This window comes from Anguilla anguilla, chromosome 7, assembly GCF_013347855.1.
Source record: "Anguilla anguilla isolate fAngAng1 chromosome 7, fAngAng1.pri, whole genome shotgun sequence".
Lineage (NCBI taxonomy): Eukaryota > Metazoa > Chordata > Actinopteri > Anguilliformes > Anguillidae > Anguilla > Anguilla anguilla.
The window spans coordinates 9,413,054-9,436,242 of record NC_049207.1 but is presented as its reverse complement, the minus strand read 5'-3'; the positions used below and the strand labels follow the sequence as shown (position 1 = coordinate 9,436,242).

Here is a 23,189-nt window from a genome sequence, read left to right as displayed (position 1 = left end):
AAACAAGAAATATACAAATGGGAAATCAATTAGCGGACCAATTAAAGAGACATCATAACCCAGCCACCGTGCTGCAGCTCCTACATCAGCTCTCTCGCAGTCGTGCATCATAGCTTCGCTATGACAGCTCAGGAGCACGCTCCTCCATAAACGGACTCCCACGGAGGAAGGCCTGGGGAAGCCGCATCACCGTTTGCTGTGTCATCGTGTCAGCTGACTAGCCATTCTCCAGGCTAATAAGCCCTGTTCACTCCATTCTTCCCATCAGACAAAGAGTACTGTACATACTGTATGTAGCTATGCATATAGCCATGTATGTATAAATGTATGTATTCACACGAGAACTGCGAGTGGTACTGAGATGTGTTTTTTTAAATATATAAACTGAATAATAGACCATTTATAACTGGTCATAAGGTTCACATAGTGATGTGACAGCTGCTCAGTGCTAAGCCGGTGCGAAACACAGGAAGCAGGAAGGGAAGCGGGGATAAGAGGCAGAATACCCCGCAGATCAGACTGAGCTTAGTCTGTGCATTTCTGCTCTTTGCGTCACATGACCTCGCAGCCAGATTCACTGACTGGCTGTTTGTTTGTTTTCCTGAAACGGAACTGTGCCAGGCACCCCTATTGCCCCCACCAGGAGAAAGCTGCAGTCTACAGACCCCACCCAGAACCTTGTCAAAGCAACCTTGCAGTGGTCACTCAATGGGATGACAAGCAGGTCTGTTCTCAAAATACTGATTAAACATAAATATCAGACCTTACAGCAATTGCTGTACTGATACGCCTGTAGTTTTGTACTTAAACTGGGAGAGAGAGAACAGATATGTTCTTCAACTGGGAGAGAAGGAACAGATATGTACCTAAACTGGAAGAGAGAGAACAGATATGTACCTAAACTGGGAGAGAGAGAACAGATATGTACCTAAACTGGGAGAGAGAGAACAGATATGTACCTGAACTGGGAGAGAGAACAGATATGTACCTAAACTGGGAGAGAGAACAGATATGTACCTAAACTGGGAGAGAGGGAAGTGATAATTAATAGGGAATTGTGTATATCATTCTTGGGTCTGAAGCTCTACTGGCACAGACTGAGCCAGCAGGTGCACAACTCCCCCCAAATCCCAGAGACTACTTCCTGCTGCTAAGACTTAGACTTGAAACACCCCCCCAAACCCTATTCCAAGTCCCTCATCAAGGCTATAATCACACTGGGAAACTGTGCTGCTCAACAGCCTGAAGCCAATATAAAGCAAACTGCAGCTGAGAACACAGAAGTCAAGGCAGCATCTCACAGATCTTACTGGCTCAATTTTGCACATGGCTTTGTTTGTGACTGCAAACCGAAAAACACGGTTCACACGAAACAAGCAGACTTTAGCACATGAATACTTCGCTAATAGCGAGCATTCAAATCGACCGAACACAAAAACTGAAAGACGACTGGGAGAGAAAGGGTTGACTGTCTCCCCCCCCCCGCCCCTCAAACGAAAACCCCTCTCCCCCAAAACCCCTCCTGCTTCCTGTTGGAATTCTATCAGGTGCTCCCGGAATAAAGACCCCGTCTGGGCTCAGACAATCCCCCGTCAGAGCCGCGTGCCAGATGGAGCGGGAGGGAGGGAGGGGGGCAGGGCCGCGCTGAATAACGGGACATCTGCCGGAAAGATTCGCCACCGCCACGGAGCACCGCTGGAGCGATACCGCCGCGCGGAAAAAGGAGAGACGAGAAGAGGAGGAGGCAGAGAGGAGTTACACCGTTCCCTCCTCTCTCTCCGAAACACAGACGGGCACACGAACATGCACGCAGCAACACACCCACGTATATGAGGGCTGAGCTTGTTTGCGTTCGGTGAATGTTTTCAAATTAAAAGCGCTCGGGCTTACATTTTTCTGTTGTTTACGTTTTGGTCATGGCATAATATTTTTATCCCTTGTATTTAATTTAGAAGTTTTTTTTGTTTGTTTTGGATTATTTGGTTTTTTATTATTCTAAAGAGCCATAGCCTCTCTCTCTCTCTCTCTCTCGAACTGGCAGGTGCATGAATTTGTATCAGTATCACACATACAATTACCTTTGACCTAATCTTGAGTTTTAAATAGTTTGAAATTCACGCAATCTATACTATGATTCCCCTCTCGCTCTCTCTTTCTCTCTCACACACACACACTTTCACTGTTTCTGTCATCAATTCAACACATATTCTGTCATTCACTCAACACACACTGGCACACATCCAACACATTCTGCATTCTCCGCTAACGCTGAGGTAGCACAGGGTTAATATTCCATCAGCACTGACTTAACACCGAACGAACGCTCACACAACGTCGAGACAACAAAACACTTAGTTCCGGTGATTGTTGAGTAATGTGAAGGACAGTCAGAACAAGGGAGGGAGGGCGCTCCTGTAATTTGTGTGCAGAATTTCACGCTCGTCTCCTCCTGCGTTTGAATATGAGGATTGCTCAGAATCGCGCTCAGCGCCCCTCACACTCCCTGGCGTTATTCCTGCAGCGCCGTCGGGCGCCCGGCCTCGACTCCGGCTCTGAAACTTGGCAGGCGGCGCTCCGGATTTTGGACGCGGCCCTAATGGGGCTGTAAGCAGAGTGCAGGGGTTCGATCGCGGGCCCCGTCGGACCGGGTTCGCCGCGCGAGCGCTTAATCACATCCCTGACGGCCCGATGGCACCGCCCTGGACACTGTCATCGATCAGACGACAGCTGGGGGGGGTGGGAGGGCGATTAGGTCCTGGCACGGAGTGACCGATCTCCTGGTAGGAGACACACGGGGGTTGAGTCAGGTGATTGATCCTCGTACTGGGTGCGTGGGGTACTGGCACGGCTGGCAAAGCTTTGAAGCATTTACGACCAGGAAGATATTAATTTGAATCCTGGGCTGTCAACGGACGATCGGTACTGATGTTTTGATAGTGCACCCCCCCCCCCCCCTTAGCCCACACTTTAGATCATTCCAAGCATGGCAGGGGTTTGTTTAACAGGAATGATCATTACCATGCTCAATCAGAACTACAGGAAAAAGTGCACACACACACACACACACACACAAACAAAGACTCAAAGAAAAGACTTAAATCACCATTTATCTATTGACACAGTTAAGGAATTATTCAGCTCTAATTAGAAATATAAAAATCGCATAACAGACATCCAATAATTTCCTATGAATAATATTCAGTCCACAGAAGGTCCAGTCCAAACAGAAACATTTAGGGCATGACTGCTACGACTTACAAAACAAATACAAGCAATTAAGATGTTGGTTCTGTTCTTGCTTGTTAGGCACTAAAAATAAGAAAATAAGTCAGTGTGAGAATTGGTCTTATCAAGAATGTAATTAGTTTACAGATTAGCCTTCCAAACTAATTTATCCAGACATTCTACACAAAAAAGGAAGCTCACTAGTGCACATCACATCAAAGCAGAACCCTGCCTGAGAAATGGTTCCAACACACAAAGCTACAAGGCACAGGACACAAAGACTGCAGTTACACAACAAAGTGACTACAAACACAAGATAAATGCACACGATGCAGTCAGGCTTGCTTTCCGCACACCCAAGCAGAGACTAGAAATCACTCAGGTACACAGACGTCGTGCGCACCCACGTACGCACAAACATACAAAAACAGCGCACACACAATAACACAAACACATCTGCGAGGGGAAGCTACAGCCTCGAGTTGCAGAGAGCTCACGCTGGGCTGCTGGAAGGTCCAACACAAGCACCGAAAGCACATTCGAAAATAAACACTACAAAGACTGCCTCTGTCGCTCGGTGCCAATTTAAACAGACCCTGACACACCGCACCTCTCCAAAGAACCAGGCCTCAGTGCTCTGTCTCAACCCCCCCAGTTCGTTTGGGACGGGACACGGCGTCTGTGTTCTCTCTCCTAACTGGATCAAAGAGGCCGACGGGTTCTGATGTCACAGCTCCGCACTGGAGTCGCGGCCGTCTAACTGAAGGCCGAATCGAAACCAGGGCGTCCACCGCACGGAAAGAACCGCCAACTACTGTCCGCACATTACTAATAAAGTTAAACCCCCTCCTCACTGTCACCTCCACCCCCTACCGCCCCTACCCCTTTGAAGATCAGTCGCACATCAGAAGGGATGTGGGGTAGAGGTGTAGGGTAGTGGTCACGGAAGTGGCCTGAAGGCTTGATTCTGAGGTGAGACTTTGCTGCTGTAGTCTTCAGTGAGGTGCTCAGCCTGAGCGGCTGCAGTAAACATCCAGCTGCATGATGGAGCGTTTTTAAAGCGCATAAGCACCGCAAGTCACTCTTGATAAGGGCATCTCGCTAAATACCTGAAGTGAAGGCTCATCTCTTTGCAATGTTGACATTAGCTCCCCCACTCTTCAGGCCTGCGATAGGGCCTGATGATACCGTGACACAGGAATGATAGCGACTGGATTTTTAAAGTCTCTGTGTTCAAATTACAAAAGAGCACCGATTGAATCTCTCATTAGTCATTGTCAATATACCCTCAACTACAAATTCCACACATCCGCACACCGGAGCTATTTTCGCTGTAAGTTTACAATCTGCCTTTGATTCACTCTTGGATGCACACCACTAAAGAACAAAGATCTCAGCTGCTTTCCAAAATAATAGCAACACAGTGTATGCACACATTAGCAGTGAGAAAAAGAACTTGGAATGTGCTAAAAAAAAGAAAAGAACATGGGGTGATTACAGTAAGCCCAGGGTTTTCAACAAGGGGGGTCCCCAGACCCCTGAGGGGTTCTTGCAGGTACTGTAGGGGGCCCCTGGCCAGACTCGACATGCAATGACTATAGATTTCAGAAAACATTTCAAAATAAAAGCCCTTTTAGCCGATGATGGGGTCCCCTGGATGCCCCTGAGCCTGGGTGGGTGTCCCAGGATCAGAAAAGGTTGAAAACCCCCTGCACTGAGCGCTAAGTGTATCCACAATGGCACCTGCTAGGCTACCCGTCTGCTGGAAGGTCAATCCTGTTCACCTGTGCATCCACAAAGGTGACGACCACCACATTACCTGCGGTCAACCTGCCACTCGCCATCAAGCCACAATCACAGACCAGCCGTTTCCAGTACGGGCTGAAGCGGCAGAACGTGACACGCCGTGCCCGACGCCGTCGCGCGCGCACGCACCGATGAAAGAAGCTGGCAGGCTGTAGCTACCTCCACCGCCCTCCCACACGGGCCCCCCCAGTACACGCAAGCAGGCAGGCAGGCAGGCATGTCTCTCCCCAGCTCCCCCTCCCCCCCGTCCCTTTCTCAGCTCCCAAAGCGCACATCCTTGCCCTGCTGCAGACTGTAGCCGTGAGGGCAGATGTGTTCGGGGAAGCGGTCCTATCGGTGATCTCCTCGGTGCATGCTGCAAGACTTAAGACAGTATACCCGGCTGGGCCGTTACTGGCCAGAGACGTGTTCCTTTTGTACGCCGGTGGGGGGGGGGGGGGGGGGGGGGGGGTACCAGTGGCTAACCTGATCACTCCTCCAGGGCTAAAGTTTAGAGAGCGACAGTGCAAGAGAGAGAGAAAGAAGGGGGATGTGTGAGTGTGTGTGTGTGTTTGTGTGTGTGGGTGAGAGAGGGAGAGAGAGAGAGAGAGAGAGAGAGAGAGAGAGGGAGAGAGAGAGAGAGAGAGAGAGAGAGAGAGAGAGAGAGAGAGAGAGAGAGAGAGAGAGAGAGAGAGAGAGAGAGAGAGAGAGAGATTTCCTCTGTTTTGAAAGAAACACGCTGTTCTATTGGGCTATGCCATTATCCTTTGTGTATGATGTGCACAAGCTAATTGCACACATTGGACAGCTGCACTGACACTGTTATTTTGTCAATTTATACTCTATTCATATGATAGTCCGAAGCACAACCCCACCCTCTAAGCCTTTAAAATAACCATAGTCACTCTTCCATATCAACAATAAAGCAATCCACAGTTAGACCCAAGTATTCAATTTGAGAGATCAATGTATAATAGCAGAATTAGAAAAAATGCAAACAAATCTCAAGTTACATGAGTGCACTCCAGAGTCCTGACGAATTAAACACTAGGTTACCAAAAACAGTTAAACACAAGCACCCCGCCAACCCTCACCCGGCGCAGTAGATCACCATAACCTCCATAGGTATGCTATACCTAAATTCAATGTAGCCAATGCATTTAGGTATTTAAACCGCTGATTACTCAAAACCGCATTGATTCTGGAGCAGTTCACCTTACTGCATCATTCACGCGTAAAGCAGTTGACAATAAAAACCCAGGTTTTCTGTCGAGCCTCATTCCGTTGTATCATACAAGTGAGGGTAGAGTAATACAAAAGTGTGTTTACATACCTCAGCAAACTCGGTAGCGGTATGGATCCAGATGACGTGCCCAGTAATCCTTTTTTACCGCTTAGTAATTTTTCCACTAAGATTACGTTCCCAGTCCGGGCCGCTTCCAGTAGCTCTTGCTCCTTCCCCATCCTAACGAAGGGAAAAAAATATATAGATCCAACCCCGTTGGGTAGAGCCACGGGAAGAGCGAGGTACCCCCTTACTGTCTCATTGTACCGAAAATAATTTCATTTTTACTGCATATTCTGCAAAACGACACTCCCCTCCAGCACGCAAAGCACCACCGGGGGTGCTCTGCAAAGCAAGCTTGGATGTGGACGAATCCCCGCTCGTCTACAGTGGAACGAAGTAGAGGAATAGTACACTGTAGGCTAAATAGCGGATTTCGCACGGTGTTGTGCAGTTCGACTTGAAGGAGCGCGAGCCGACTGTCGGGCCGGTTGCCTGGAAACGCTGTTCTATGGGACTGTCACCCACACCTCTCTCTCACACGCACACACACGCGCATACACAGATATACACTCTCCTTTCCACGCGTACTGTGCCTGTGTGCTGGGGCTGCTGCTTGCGAGGTTTCGAGTCGAAGCTCCGCTCTCCTACACTTTCCCTTTCCACAGCGACACGCGCAGCAGCTTCCGCCCGCACGGTTGTGGAAAGCACAAGCTACTCAGCATGGGCGTGGATACAAACGGTGCTGTAGCTCCAGCAAGAGGCGAAACCTATTCTTAGCACTGGAAATTAAATAATTGTGATGCTTAAAAAACAAAAACATAAAATATAAAAAAAATACGTTTTTACGTTTGTTTCGTTATTTAGCGTATTTGCAAATGTATTAATGGGTTAATTAGATGACTCATTATATATATCATGGATACATGCGTGCATTTACTTAGATTATTTCGACTACTTTATACGTTGTGAAAATGGAGCAGAACTTCCAGTGCCTTTTTTTCATCAGACTGTAGAAGTGGGGCTACATGCGTGTCATGTCTTTGAAGAAATGGCATCAAATGAATTGGACTTGTGCCATCAGTGTTTGGTGAATCCACGCAAGTCCCATCTAAACTGTGGCACTTTGCAATGTAAATATTACTCATTTTGAATAACGAAGTAAAATGAATGAGCAGACAGATTCAGGCATGTTTTCCGTGGTTCTGCCACGCGGCGTTTATTTATGAGCTATAAGATTAGGTGTAGTGTGTGTGGATTTATAGGAGCTGACACTTTCAGGAAGAGCGCGTGTTGATTTATGTAGAGCTTGACAGCTCAAGATAGAGTGCGATTTGTTTTATACAGGGGAAACCCCGTTTGAGGGGTTTGTGTGGGCTTCTTCAACCTTTGACTTGGAGTAGGCTGTTGTTTATGGGGCATATTTAATCCAGGTGATTACCACAAAGTGGAGCCGGTGGTTGTCACCTACAGTTGTGACATATATCCTTTTTTTTTCCTAGAAAAAGGGAAGTAACCAAATCATTAGATTTGATTGACCTCTCTGATTAACAGAGTGAATAAACTCAATTTAGACGGGAATCAAGTAGCTGTGAAGATGCACTGGAACTTCCCAGGGAGTTTTACATATCAGTACACCTATGGCAACGCTCCATTCACAGCAGGCAGGCGGTTCAGCGCAGGGAACAAACGGCTGAAAGTTCGACTTTATTCATGAAGATCGATTATACTTTGGCCATTTCAGAAGTGTGCAAGAGTAGCACATTTCTCACTTCCGGAAGCTATACAAAAGCAGATCCTGCCAGGAAACCGTACTTGTGGCGAGGGATCATACAATGCGGGTGACTCGTGAACTATGACGCTGCAGAACATGCAAGGAAGGGTGAGACATTTCCATCTTTGGCCTTAACGAGATTGAGACCGAGTGAACCCGGATATGGAGGTGCAGTGTTTCTGCGTGACCATAGATGTCACTGTGGCATCATTGGCGCTTTACCAAATTACTTATAACAGAATTAAGGTTTTGATGGCTTGGCATCAAAGCCTAACGCTGAACGGCATTTTTTTTACCGCATTTATAGAAGCGTTATATCCCAAAAGGTGCGGCTAAAATTAAGTGCTTATCCAAAATCTATAACGCTATTAATTGAATATGCACTATTAGAGAATATGCAGCATAATTGCCTTTCCATGTCTGTGACCTTTCTAAAATGGGTAAACATGGAACTTATCATTACAGATCAAGACATTCATGTGCATTGATTTAATTATAATTTCAGTCAAAGTCTGAAATTGTAAAGGTAACACAAATTGGCATCTTTTAAGAATCCAGAGTAAATGTGATATTACCAAATATGTGTGGGCAAACAGGGAAACAAAGTAAATAAAATACAATTCAACTAGTTCATTGAACGGTGGTAATAAACATAATAGGACAAAGTAGGAGACCAGACAAGCTGAAGGCAAAAATAAGTTTCTAATTTATGTCCATGATATGAGGTGTGGAGCATCATGTCATTCAGTTATGTTGTTGCAGCAACCTTACACATTTCTACACTCGTACAGTTTGGAAGTTCCATCAATGGACGGCCCAGTGCCAGTACATAGCATACTGTATTCTATAGAATCTGAATGATATATGCAGTGAGCTGAGAGACAAGGGGCAAGATGGGAGAGATCAACACTAAGCAGACGCTCCACCGATATAAACATAAATGTCCTGCATGTATTGCCAGTTTAAAACTCTGAGGTGGACAAGGAACAAGCTTGGAACTACATTTTGATAAAAAATTAATAAACAGGCAGTATTATTCAATACCCTTTTATTGTACAGTATTTTTCAGCAGCTTTAACAGAAATATTACATCATATTACAGGATTAACACCCAACGGTTCAGAGAAGACAAAACAACTCGATGAAAAGGGGGAGGAGCTCAGGGAGTGGGATGTGGAACTCAGACAAAATGAGGCGGGGCTTACAGGTAATGACCAACAGAAGGGGGAAATTACAGGTGAGTGATCCAGAGAACCAATGGAGGGGTCAGATTTCAGGGTAGACAATCAATCAGGGGACAGGGCAAATTACCCAGGTGTCTTTGTACAATCAAGTGTTTTTTTCCCCTTCCCTACTATTTCCAGTCAGGTTTGGTAGATCTGAGCTGGACATTCAGTTGGACTTAAAGGGGAAATGGAGACATTGGCTCACGCCCCCCTACTGGGGCAATACAGAGGCACTTGGGCTTTGGGGAGGGCTCCAAATGGAACCAGGGTAACCTTCAATATTTGAGAGAAAACTAAAGAGAAAAAAAAAACTGGGAAAAGGGGTCACCTTTGTGGACACAGTGTAAACTGGCTTTGTGGTGTGAAACCCTGAACTATCAACAGCACCAAGCTATCAATTCAGGCTGAACCCCATAGATTAAAAAGGCCATCAATCACAGACCCCCTCAGTTCAGTGCTGTAGAAGCCCGCGAACAGCTGTCACGCCCAGGCGCATCCACAGATATTAATCACCGACTCCCACGCATGTATACCAAACCGACACACAGCTGGGCTATGCATCAGTTTCACAGCTTTCAGGCAGACGTCTGCCAGCCAGGCAGGCCAAACAATCAGTCACACCTGGAGATGGCTTGCTCAGGTCGAGCGCTGGACGTGCGCGTTTGTGTCACATCGAGCAGCTCACGAGCCATGAAGTGCTAAGGGATAAGATCAGAAACAGATCCTCCGTTGCCAGTTTGACGTTAGTGTACGTACACAAGTAAGCACCAGTTGAGATGTGGAACTTCTCTTCATAAATTCACAGACTGAGTAGATAATACTGCATAACTGAACAGCTTCAGCTGAGCACGGTGTTCTGCGGTACCAGGGGTGAGCCTCTGTTTAGCCTAGCGTCGTGCTGCACCCTAGTGATCTTCTACTGAACAGTCCTGCTATGCCAGACTGATCCACTGAACAGTGTCCCGTTACACCGGTCTGATCTACTGAACACAAAGTTGAACGTTAAACTAGGGTGATCCACTGAACAGCCTCCTGCTAGACTAGGGTTATGTGCTGAAAATAGTCTGTTGTGCCAGGGTGATGTACTCAATGGTGTCCTGCTAATCTCGAGTGATCTGCTGAATTGTCTCCTCTTCTAATGGGGAGTTCCTGTAAACAGTACCTATACTACACTAGAGTGATCTACGGAACAGGCTCCTTCTGTGACAGGGAGATCAACTGAACACGCAGTCTGGTCATACCAGGGATATGTGTAGTGCCCTGTCAAATTACGTGCCCACCCGGGAGCATCAGAATGGCAGAAGTTACATTCTTCAGTCACAGGGAACAGCGATCATAAAGCCGGTTTGTGTTAGCGTTTGAGACTTTCGAAATTAAGATCCGTAACCAAAACAACTACTTCACTGATTTACCATTGTTTAAAAAAAGGACTTCCTGTGTGCATTTCCATAGGTGAAGTGTGTACATTATAAACTATGTCCCACATATAGACACAAAGCATGGAGTGGCAGGACACATGCGCACCACTTCACTCTGTGAAAAATTATTTTGAATGTATGTAGTTCCAAAAATATATAAATGTGGAGACGCTAGAGTTCTCTCCCTTCATTGAAGCACTGGAAGCAGATGCCAGTGATCTCTCTCCTCATTGGAGGACTTATAGCACACTGCAGTATTCCCTCTCCTCAGTGGAGGGATTTTTTTTGTGGTTGTATTTACAGCAGCTCAGGTAAAAATGTGCTGCACTGAAAAATCTATGTCTATGTACACTTAGAAAAATAACAGACAGCGCAGGGTGACGGAATTGTGGGAAATCTTCACGTACAAATGAACACAGGTAACTAAACAGACTGAAGTCCGGGTCTATTGTACAATGAAATGAATCCCATCCTGTGTTTTATCTTAAGCAAATGAATCAAATATGGTAGAATTAGACTGAAAGTAATTATCTGTTACGAGTACATGGGATTCAACATAAACTCAAATACACTGCCTAAAACCTAGCACTCCAAATTCCAGAACTCCAACACATTCCAGAACATTCCCGCACACGAGCAGTGCGCATACACATTCGCTCACACGTGATGCACAATTTGTTAAGAGCTAAATAATTTTTTAAAAAATGTATTAAATACATGATGTATAGTACAGTGCAAATAGTCTGCCGTAAGAAATTAAGACATTCACTGTCCACCCCCCAACCCCCCAACCCCCCAACCCCCCAACCCTCCCGCTGCCCCCCGCCCTCCCTCCTTCCCTCCCCAAGGGTCCCGGGTGCAAATCCTGCACCTTCCACACCACTAGGCAGCAGCAGCACACAGATGTATTCAAACTGAAAAAGGGTGTGTGGTTGTGTATGTGTATGTATGTATGTATTTATGTATGAATAAGTGAATGTATGACTCAATGAAACATGTCACTGCCGCTGTAGACAGGTCCTGTTTCAGAGAGCCCATGTTGTAAAAGAATAAGAGCTGCACCAGGGCAAGACTGCAGCGGATTCTCAGTTTCTCAGTTTGCTCCAGGGCTCCTGGTCTCCCTGGACTGCGGCGTCCAGATGAGGAGACCGGCCTGGCTCATCACTTTTAGCCGCCCCCGGTGCTCAGATTACAGCCTCCTGGCGTTCAGTTGCTGCCCCCGGGGGTCAGTTTCAGGCTCTTCATTCGGTGCACCAGCGAGTCCTTCTCCATCTGGGCCTCCGCCAGCGCCATCTTGGCTCTGGAGAGCTCCAGTTTCAGACACTCGTTCTCCTCCACAAGCAGCTGCAGCAGGCACAGGGAGACCGAAGGGAAACAGTCAGCGACTCGTGTGTGTATGAAAGAGATGATGTCAGCCAGTGCCTGACCAGATTATGTGACAAAGCGATTGGTCGATTTTATTATATGCACAGACTCCAAACACATAAGCAATCAAGCGCTCGCGGTGCGCGAGATGAAACAAGATCACTTTTGACAGTAAGAGCCTTCGTTTACAGAATAGTTGACATCATTATGTGCCGTTGGATTTGCTGTACATTAATTGCACCCGATGCGGGCATTGTAGCTTTTGATGTTATTAAGAGAGATTAAATGAATTGCAATTATTTTTGCATTAAAGATGCAGTTAACTTTCCGTTGCACCTCTTCTTGCAATACAATCAACAACTAATCTCCAGACACAGCATCACATGGTCCAATTTTCACGGCAATGTGTAACTGCAAGAAGAACAGATTCTCCGCAAGCAGAGTTAATTATGAATTACGCCATAATTGATAAATAGAAGATTGATGAGGCCTCCCACAGATTATAGGTGGGCTCTATTACTCATGGCCAATTAAAACTCTCCGCCTGTAACGGGGCAGTCCCTGGCGAAGTGATCGCTGATGGCATGCGAGTGCCTGCACAGTTTAAGGTGGAGAGAGTGGGATGATGAAACTACAGGTAAGAGAGCTGCAGGACTGGAGGGGTCCGGCTAATTTGGGCTAACCTTCTCTTTGGGGGATGGGGCGTGGCTGGTAAGCGGCTGTGGGGTGGTCTGCGTCGTCTGCGACGCGCAGCTCACCCCCCGGGGGGCGTCCGGAGCCACCCTGGGGACGTCAGGAGCCAAGTTCGCCTTGTCCTTCTCCACCTGATTGTCAGGCACTGCTGCAGGAGTTTGGGCCACTGCCCAAAAAGAGAGAGAAGACCAGAGCGAAAGGTCAGACAGGCCAAACAGGGGAAAGGGGGACAGGGGGACACTCCCTGATGAATGAGGTAATCTGTGCAATTGGGGAGGGGGGGCTCACCTCCTATAGAGAAGGACCCATCATCCTGTCGGTAGATTACCAAGTTATCGATGTGCAGGGTGATGGGCGTCGGCTCCGGATCCGAAGGGTTGTCACGGGGAGCATCGTCCTATAGGGCGGAAGCAGGGGGCGGGGTCAGTGCTCACAGTGGCCAAACATGCTGCGGAACAGTGTGTGAAACGACACGCCTAGGCGTTAGGGCTTGCACGCGCGTCCTCGCCTTCAGGTTGACGTGCATGTCGCTGACGTCGATCTTCATGGGCAGGATGTGGGAGGCGGAGTCGTCCTGCAGGAAGTGGCCCAGGTTGCGCAGGGAGGACATGAGGAAGTCGGAGCGGAAGCCCTGCAGCTGGCACTGCAGGAAGCCGCTGTGCGCCGCCAGCGGGGAGCGAGCCGCCGCCCGGGGCCCGCTCTCCAGCCGCACCTGCACCTCCGGACGCGACTTCCTGTCCACCGCGCTCACGCCGGGGGCGGCGCCTGGGGGACGGAGAGGAAGGTGAGTGCGAATAACGGCGGCAACCACAGCTCTGAATCAACTAGCATATTATAATACCAGGATATGACTGAGGACTCAGACACATGCTCCACAGCATCACTGGATGAGAGATGAAGCTAAAAGTCAGGCCCGTGGACTGGTCACATGACCAGTGGGGCGGGAGGCTCCAGTTGAGCTGTTCTTATACCGCTGACCACAGATACATTTCTACAGCACACAACACAACCGGACAGCACAGAGAAGCTGCAGATTCTCGGCACGCTCATGAATGTTCTTCAGACTCACCTCCAGGTCTGAGTGGGCAGAAGTATTGGCTCTTAGATTTGTTTTTTACTCAGATCAATAAGGAGTTTACTGCCCATTTTACACAAAAACCATTTTCAGATTTTACGCAGTGCTCGTTTTGCACACTTAATAAAACCGACCTCGCTGAAGTAAAGTATTAAAGTTATAGAAAACACCGTATATACCTGCCATAGTGAAGCCAGCAGGTTGTCAAGAACGCCCGTATCCAAAATGTCTTTCATCACACACACAAAAGACTGCCTGGGCCAAGCAAAAACGGTAAAACTTTACGCACTTAACGCGCGAGCAACGGGCTCATCTGTCCCAGGAGTCCAGCACACTTCAGTACCTCCCGCCTACACAGTCGCTCTCCACAGCCTACGCTGCGCTGCGTGGCTAACTGCGCGGACAGTGATCCTGCTTCTTCAGCGTCAGACTGAGGACCGCGTGTGCTGAGGCAGGGGGACCCCAACCTCCCGGGGCCTTCAGAGCAGAGGCCCCCGGGGCCCCATAATGCCCCGCTGCCCGCCTCGCACCCTTCCGCACGCTCCTGCTCTTTTACCAGCCGACGCCGCGTCCCAGCCGCATCCGATGTGGGGGTGGGGGGTGGGGGGGGGGGGCACGTCTTATTCCCGAGTCAAAAGTACAAATTCACACCAGATTGGCTAATTACTCCTTTCATGTTCCGAACGCAATCTGGGCTCCGCCTGTGGCCGAATTTAATCAGAAAGCGCTGGCAAACGAAGGCGCCTGATAGATGTCCCCAGAACACTGGGGCCTGCTGTTAATTAAATTGCGCTCGGAAAGCGGGGCGGGGGGGGGCGGGGGAGGGGATAGAGGGGGAGAGAGGGGAGAGGGAGGAAGGAGGGGTGGGGAGGAGAGGGGAAGGGGCTCTGCAATCTTTCAGACTCCTGAATTTGCGGTCCCCACTGGCCTGTGAAATGGGTCCTGGAAGGAAAGCGGAGAGACGGGTCTCCGTGTCTAATGAGGCTGACAGAAGAGCAGCACGCTCCATTAGGGCTAATATGGCCGCTCTGGCAGCGTCGAGCAGGGGGGAAATTACGCGCGCGCTCGCGATATTAACACACCCGCGCCTGAGCCGCCGCCCGTCCTCATTCCTCAAAGATCGCTCGTTTACTCTGTGATCTCTGCTGATGGGAAAACGATAGCCTGCGCGTAGCTACTGGACAGAGCAACTCCGCACGGACTCTGACGTTTCATACAGGGTGTGTCAGGGGGTGGCACACTGGAATCTCACCCAGGCTGCGGCTGCTGCGGTACTGTACTGTACTGGAGAGAGTATCTGATTGGGCGGTACGCTTCATACAGGGTGTGTTAGGGGGAGGCACACTGGATTCTCACCCAGGCTGCGGCTGCTGCGGTACTGTACTGTACTGGAGAGAGTATCTGATTGGGCGGTACACTTCATACAGGGTGTGTCAGGGGGAGGCACACTGGAATCTCACCCAGGCTGGGTTTGCTGAGGTACTGTACTGTAGTGGAGAGAGTATCTGATTGGGCGGTACGCTTCATACAGGGTGTGTCAGGGGGAGGCACACTGGATTCTCACCCAGGCTGCGGCTGCTGAGGTACTGTACTGTAGTGGAGAGAGTATCTGATTGGGCGGTACGCTTCATACAGGGTGTGTTAGGGGGAGGCACACTGGATTCTCACCCAGGCTGCGGTTGCTGAGGTACTGTACTGTAGTGGAGAGAGTATCTGATTGGGCGGTACGCTTCATACAGGGTGTGTCAGGGGGAGGCACACTGGAATCTCACCCAGGCTGCGGCTGCTGAGGTACTGTACTGTAGTGGAGAGAGTATCTGATTGGGCGGTACGCTTCATACAGGGTGTGTTAGGGGGAGGCACACTGGATTCTCACCCAGGCTGCGGTTGCTGAGGTACTGTACTGTAGTGGAGAGAGTATCTGATTGGGCGGTACGCTTCATACAGGGTGTGTCAGGGGGAGGCACACTGGATTCTCACCCAGGCTGGGTTTGCTGAGGTACTGTACTGTACTGGAGAGAGTATCTGATTGGGCGGTACGCTTCATACAGGGTGTGTCAGGGGGAGGCACACTGGATTCTCACCCAGGCTGCGGTTGCTGAGGTACTGCCGAACGCTGACGTTTCCCAGCTGGGTAGGCACCACCTGACCAACCTCCAGCGACACGGCGGTGCTGTCTCCCTGGACCTCCAGCGCTCCACACACGGAGTGGACCTTCAGAACCAGCACCGACACCTGGGAACAGACACAGGGACCCGGCTGTAAACCCTGCACGTCCACTCGGGCCTGTTCTGCCGAACCAGACCCAGAATCTGCCAATTAAAACTATGCCCTGGACGTATCGTCATCAGTCACATGACGGCATGTTACACACACACGCCTGCATTGTTGTGTGTTTGTGCTTGGACTGTTAAAAATACTGTGATTTTTTAGTTTATGTTAATATAGGTGCACATTTTGTCTTGTAAGTACGTGAGCTTGTTTTTTAAATGTAGAATTTTGATGCATAGAGTGCTACAAAAATATGAGTCTGTTGAGGTCCAATGTATCAGGGTGAGCGGCAGATATCGAGGAAACTAATAAAATCTCAGCAAAACTATCTGGATGTATAGGCAGTACTTATGTATAGATAGTTATTACCAGTTATTAACAGTTATTACTCTGCTATAGAGCATTACAGCGTGTGATATTAACAGTTATTACTTGGCTATGGAGTATTACAGCATGTGATATTAACAGTTATTACTCTGCTACAGAATATTACAGTTTATAACAGTTATGACAGTGATAAAAGGTGAAGGCTACCAGCAGTTATTACTCTGCTATAGAGCATTACATGGTGTGACGGTGTTAAAGGGTAAAGGGTAAAGGTCATTAACAGTTATTACTCTGCTACAGAGCATTACAGGTTATAACTGTGATAAAGGGTAAAGGTCATTAACCGTTATTAAGTTATTACTCTGCTACACAGCATTACAGGGTATGACGATGTTAAAGGGTAAAGGTTAAAGGTCGTTACCAGGTCCTTGGTGGGCTCGTCGATGCTCTGGGAGGTGGCGCTCACGGTGTCAGGCGACGCGCCTCCGTCGGCGTTGGGCCCTAAAGCCTCGTTGGCGCTCTCCGCTCCGCTTTGGTCACTCTGCACGTCCTTGAATCCGGACATGGAAAGGTCGTCCCCAGCGCCATCTGCAGCAGAAATCATTATCTTACCACGCCATCGCTAACTAATTAGCATTCGGCGGCGTCCCAAGCGCAATGTCAGCTCGCAGCTAAGCCCCAGCTAAGTAGCAGAGCACCGATTGTCCTCTCATTAATTAGTACACCCTGCCCCCATCTGCAAAGCGCTCAAGTCTGTCAGATGCAGGGGAGAAGTCATCATAACCTGAGAAGTATGTCCACACAATGCTTGTGCAATGACAACAAATTGTTATTCAACGATTCACTCAAGTTCAAAGATCGCATTATTTTTCTGCTACACAAACAATTGAGCTCTACCATCACCTAGTGGTGAATATCCAGAAGGCACTACAAAATAAATATTCAATTATTCTAGCCTAATTTGTGTGTGGCACCGTTTGTGTGTGTGTCTGTGTGTGCGTGTGTGTGTGAGTGTGTGGGCGTGTCTCAGAGCTACCTCTCTCCAGGAGGCTGTAGGTATCGCAGTCCTCCAGCAGGCAGCTGTCGATGGAGATGTTGTCGAGGGAGTGGAGGGACGGGCTCTTCTTCAGGTTCTTATAGGACACCGAGAAGCTGGACTGAGACCTGTCCCTCAGGAGGCGTCCACTGGGACAGACAGAGACGACGTCAGGTGACCGTGCGTGTGGGAGCGTTTAGGTGTGTGCATGCGCATGTGTGTAGGTGTGCGCATGCATATGCACACGAGTAGAACAGATGAATTCCAGTGGTGAATCCTTGGGGGGGGAAGTCTTCAAACCTTTTGGCCCCTCACAGCGCCTCAGCTAACACGAGTCATACTGGCCATAAACCTACACACTGTCCGACACAAAACCACACCCACAAAGCCACAGCACGACACAGTCCAGCTAACGGCTAACGACTACAGGCTAACGGCTAGCGGCAGGGACGCGTGTGGCTTGGCTGTGCTTACAGGCTGGAAATGGAATAGAGGGAGGTGGACCTGCTGTTTGGGGGGGGGCTCAGCGTTTCACACACCAGAGATAAACTTCCTTTCCTTTAAAGAGAGAGAGAACAGGCCAGCCTGGGGTGAAACGCACAGGGCCACTTTCACACGCACGCTCTCTCTTACACTTGCTCTCCCACTTTCACTCTCTCTCTCCACCTGCACTCTCTCTCCACCCTCACCCACGCTCACACGCACGTGCTCTCTCCCTCACACTTTCTGCAGCTAACTTTGGTGACTCCCACACGGAGTAGGGCATGTGTGCTGTGTTTTACTGCCAGTGTACATGAGGCTCTGAAATAGATCCAGTCTGGTAGAAGGTGAGAATTACATGCAATCATCACATAATAAAGTGTCTCACTAATCTGTAACAAAGCAGTGTGAACAGAAGCTGTAATAACAGGCTGGATGATTATGCAATATAAACGTCGCAATGACAGTTTGCATTGTAAAGCAATGTGAATAGCTAAACTGTAACAACAGGCGGTACTGTAATGTGAAATAAATAGGCCTAGGTATACCAGGCTGTATGGTAATGTGATATAAATCTAAGAAACTATAATAACCGGGCATACTGCAATGTTAATAAATAGGCCAAGGTGTAACAAAAGTCTGTATTGTAACGTGATATACATAAGACAAGCTTTAGTAAAAAGGCTGTAATGGAATGCAACATAACCATAGACTAAAATACAATCACAGATTATAATATATTATATAAGAAGTTACATAAGCAGAATAGAAGCTGTACCTGGACATGGACTGGGGCATCTTTGCTGCAGAGGGCTTGTCTTTGCTGTCGCTCAAGTCTTTGGTAAGAGGGTCAATGGGGGGGTCCACTGCCGCCCTCCCCTGGGGAAGCTCTTTCTGCTCTTCACTGATCAGGGAGTCCAGCGCCCCCTCCCCAAAGTCCTGTTTCTCCTCCGAGGACGACCTCCTGCCAGGCCCCGCCCCCTGGCTCTCCTCCCCGTCCGACATCTCCGAAGAGGCCTCGCGGAGCCCGTCTGGGATGGAGGGGGAGGGGCGGAGTGGGGCGGGACCCTGGACCCCGCCCCCGCACAGCAGCTCGTCCGCGGAGCCGGGGGGGCCCGCTGGCCCCGCCCCGTCGCCCCCGGCGCCCAGCGTGCCAGCGCTCTCGGAGGGGGACAGGTCCGAGCCCAGGGGGCTGGCGTCGCCCTGCGGGACGGGGCGGAGCAGCAGGGCCACCTCGGCGCTCTTCAGCAGGACCCCCACGCAGACGCCGAACGGCCGGGCGCGGTCGCCGTCGCAGTCGCGCTCGCGGTCCTGCCTCCGCGCCCCCACCTGCTCGGTGTCCTCCTGCAGGGTCTGCTGCAGCCTCCGGATGGACTGCTGCAGCCGCAGCAGGAACACGTACTGCTGGTGGCTCACCTGCACGCTCAGGTGCTTCTGCACGTGCACCAGCACCTGCACGTCCGCCTCGCGGGGGGCCGGGGGCGTGGCGGGGCCGGCGGGGGGCGGGGCCGCAGGGGGCGGGGTCAGGCCGTCCAGCGAGCAGGGCTTGCGGATGCCGTTGGGCCCCGCGGGGGGGTCGCTGCCGTAGTACTCCTTCAGCAGCCTCTTCCTCTGCAGCCGGCCCACCGCCTCGGCCGATTCGCTGCGCGGGACGCCCCCCGCCCCGGCCGCCGCTCCCCGCCCGGCCGCGCCCGCCCGCAGGCGCTCCTGGTGCCGGGCGTGGCGCGCGGGCTGGCACGTCCACACCGACAGGGGGAAGGAGTCGACGCAGGGCACGGGCCGGCCCCGCCCGCTGCGGGTGCCCTCGTAGTCCACCCAGAACTGCGAGAAGTGCAGCGCCCACAGGTCGGCCGCCGCGGGGGGCTTCAGGGCGTCGCCCGCCAGCGCCGCCGGGACCAGCCCCCGGTAGATGTCGTGGAGGCGGGTGTCCTGCTCGTGGGCGTGGCGCTGGAAGACCGGGTGCAGGACGGGGAAGGCGTCGGGCCCGTCGCGGCGGGCGAACAGCGCCTCCTCCTGGAAGTCCTGCAGCAGCGCCTCCAGGCTGGAGCGCGTGCAGCCCGCCGGGTGGCGCGTGTTGGTGGCCACCATCTCCGACGTCTGGATGGACACGGAGCGCGGCCCGTCTGGGGGGCCCGCCAGCTCCTTGTCCGTGGGCACCACCAGCTGAACACACACACAAGCGCGTACGCACACACACACACAAACACATACAGATACAGACAAGCACATACAGACACACAGACAGACACACATGCAATTAGCTCCACAAGTAAACTCACCGAGCACCACTCGTACATTGTCAATGACTATACCAAGTAAACACACAACCAGCTAAGACACATGTGCACACACATGGAGAAGGAGCAGATAGACTAAAGGCTGCAGGTTTGGTTCCCAGGTAGGACACTGCTGGTGTGCCACTGAGAAACCGGCATTGATTAGTATACCCAGCTGGACACTATTTTAAAAAATGCAAACAAGTTTTTGGATTCGCTCTGGATAAAAACGTCTTCTAAATACCAAGTAACAGACTGTAATATAACATAATGTAATGCTAAATGCCCAATCCCCAAGCCTAGCAGCAGTCAGGGGGGTCCCACCTTGAGCATGAGCCCGTCCACCTTGATGTCCACGTGATCGTCGGGCTTCTGGGAGTCGTCCAGCTTGTAGAGCTCCATGAACTGCTCCAGGCTCTGCCGCAGGTCCAGCACAAACTGGTTGAGCCAGATCAGACTGCGGGGGTCCATCACCAGCTGCAGAGCGTTCAGCTGCACGTACAGGTTGGGACAGGGTACTGCAGGGGGAAGAATTACACCGTTACACATCTGACAGGACCAGATGATGCAAAGCAGGGGACTAATTACAATGTTACACATCTCACAGGACCAGACAATACAATACGGGGGGAGGAATAACACCGTTACACATCTGACAGGACCAGATGATGCAAAGCAGGGGACTAATTACAATGTTACACATCTCACAGGACCAGACAATACAATACGGGGGGAGGAATAACACCGTTACACATCTGACAGGACCAGATGATACAATACCAGGGAAGAATAACACTGTTACACATCTGACAGGATCAGAAAATATAATGCAGGGGAAGACTAACACTGTTACACATATGACAAGACCAGACGATACAATGCAGGGGGGAGCAATAACACCGTTACACATTGAACAGAATTACACACGTCACTCCTGGATGCTGACATTCCAGTTTCACACAAGTTAGCGGAGGGGAGCAAAACCACCATTACACAAATAACTGGTCAACACGCACAACATCTTTGTCGAACCCTCTGAGTGTTAAAGGACAAGGGACAGCTCAGGGGAGGTGATAAGGTTGTAGCACATCTCACAGGGACCGGCAGACATGTGCTCTTTAGCGTTCATCGAGGTCTCTTACTGGGGTAGTCCTTGCCATCGGGGAAGTAGTACTCGGTGAACTCCACGTGGATGGCGGGCATCTCCTGGGGCAGGTACAGGGACTTCTTATTGCAGGAGATCATGGCCTTGGGACTAGAGCGGCGCTGCTCTGCCGTGGAGACCTAAACACACACGTGCACACGTACACACGTACACGCATGCGCCCACAAACATGGACAAACCCACACACACACACAACCAAATCAGTGAGAGATAGGAAAAGGTGGAGCAAGATGGCCAAGTCTAAGTCATGATATCTCACAGGGCCTGGACTGTGAGCACTTTGCCCTGCCAAGCAGACCCTGGGGACTGTCCCGCGTTCCCGCCGCACGCAGTACCTGGTAGATGCTGAAGTCGGCCATCCTGAGCACGATGGAACTGGACATGAGCTGGGTCTTGGGGGGCGGAGCGGCGGTGGAGAAGGTGCTGGTGGAGGTGGTGGAGATCTTTCCTGTTGAGGAGGAGGGAACAGGGGGGAGACGGTGAGCGCTCACCTCCGGGAGGGGGCCGGGGGGGGTAAGGTGCGTCACCCCAACCTCACGCCGGAGAGGGTACCTGGCTCAAGGGAACAACAGCAGTGCCCAACCCGCGACCGGGCCCCACAACCCTCAGGTCCACCGTCCGGTTCCCTAACCACTACTCCACCCTGCTGCTCTACGGGACGACACGCAGAGGCTGGGGGACAGAGAACCCCAGCTTAAATTACATTTCCTTTCTTCACTCACTGGCCACTTGACCATGTTCACATCTCAAAGCCACACCCATTAAAACCACTGGAGAAAATACTGTTACATCACTGTGGAGATGTGATGTCACTACACAGTCATTATTACTGCAACTTCTTAGCAAATATATTAATGGGCTTCCGCTGTGTTCATCAAACACAAATCAACCTTGTCTCTGGGCAGAACGTCCTTGGAGGTCTAGCAAGTGCTGTGAGCTTTTTCTGCAACACTGTGCTTTTCAGAAATTGATTTTATTTTATTTTTTATTTTATGTATCCAAAATTCAAAAAAAGCTTTCATGTCACACAATGAATAATACACATTAATGTTAGACAATTTTGTGCGAGTGTGTGCATGTGTAAGTGTGTCTGAGTGTGTACGTGTGTCTGTGTGTGTGTGTGTGTGTGTATGCGTGTGTGTGTGTGTGTGTGGTGTGTGTGTATGCGCGTGTGTGTATGTGTGTGTGTATGCGTGCATGCGTGTGTGTGTGTGTTTGTGTGCGTATGAGTGTGTGTGTGTGTGCACGTGTGCATGTGTGTGTACGTGTGTCTGTGTGCGTGTGTACGTGTGTGTGTGTGTGTGTGTGTGTATGTGTGTGTATGTATATGTGTGTATATGTGTGTGTGTGTGTGTGTGTATGCGTGTGTATGTGTGTGTGTGCGCGCGCGCGTGTGTGTGTGTATATGTGTGTGTGTGTGTGTGTGCGTGTGTACGTGTGTATGCGTGTGTGTGCGCGCGTGTGTGTGTATGTGTGTGTGTGTGTACGTGTGTATGTGTGTGTGTGTGTGTACGTGTGTATGTACCGTGCTGAGGGGAGCTCTGGGGGGGCGAGCCGCCAGACTGATGGTCTCTCACTGCGCTCTTCAGCATCTCCACGTTGGACTTGAACTCGTCCAGCAGGCTGCGGGCCCAGCTCTCCCTCGACTTAGTGGCCTCACTGTAGTGCATCCAGTGCAGGCAGCTCTCACCTGAGAGAGGGAGGGAGGGGAGGGAGAGAGAGAGAGGGAAGGAGGGAGAGAGGGAGGGAGAGAGAGGGAGGGAGTGAGGGAGAGAGGGGGGGGGAAGG

General features: G+C 50.4%; 2 protein-coding genes across 10 annotated transcripts in view; both read right to left on the bottom strand.

Annotated features, from left to right (window-relative positions):
• LOC118231558 (ankyrin repeat and sterile alpha motif domain-containing protein 1B-like) overlaps positions 1-6,999 on the bottom strand; it is a 177,789-nt gene extending 170,790 nt beyond the window's left edge. For 2 of the 6 annotated variants that reach the window (XM_035425466.1, XM_035425467.1), the window contains exon 1: positions 6,344-6,999. In XM_035425466.1, coding sequence (XP_035281357.1) covers positions 6,344-6,474 — 131 coding nt within the window. In that variant the 5' untranslated portion in view covers positions 6,475-6,999. The remainder of the gene's footprint in view (positions 1-6,343) is intronic. The other 4 variants (XM_035425465.1, XM_035425471.1, XM_035425469.1 and 1 more) reach the window with 4 other exon arrangements.
• Positions 7,000-11,529: 4,530 nt separating this feature from the next.
• uhrf1bp1l (UHRF1 binding protein 1-like) overlaps positions 11,530-23,189 on the bottom strand; it is a 36,730-nt gene continuing 25,070 nt past the window's right edge. For 2 of the 4 annotated variants that reach the window (XM_035427054.1, XM_035427055.1), the window contains 13 exons: positions 22,927-23,091; positions 21,954-22,073; positions 21,737-21,849; positions 21,379-21,520; positions 20,561-20,754; positions 18,739-20,123; positions 17,481-17,629; positions 16,866-17,032; positions 15,931-16,081; positions 13,280-13,536; positions 13,060-13,168; positions 12,762-12,937; positions 11,530-12,057 (listed from right to left, as the gene is read on the bottom strand). In XM_035427054.1, coding sequence (XP_035282945.1) covers positions 11,920-12,057; positions 12,762-12,937; positions 13,060-13,168; positions 13,280-13,536; positions 15,931-16,081; positions 16,866-17,032; positions 17,481-17,629; positions 18,739-20,123; positions 20,561-20,754; positions 21,379-21,520; positions 21,737-21,849; positions 21,954-22,073; positions 22,927-23,091 — 3,266 coding nt within the window. In that variant the 3' untranslated portion in view covers positions 11,530-11,919. The remainder of the gene's footprint in view (positions 12,058-12,761; positions 12,938-13,059; positions 13,169-13,279; positions 13,537-15,930; positions 16,082-16,865; positions 17,033-17,480; positions 17,630-18,738; positions 20,124-20,560; positions 20,755-21,378; positions 21,521-21,736; positions 21,850-21,953; positions 22,074-22,926; positions 23,092-23,189) is intronic. The other 2 variants (XM_035427056.1, XM_035427057.1) reach the window with 1 other exon arrangement.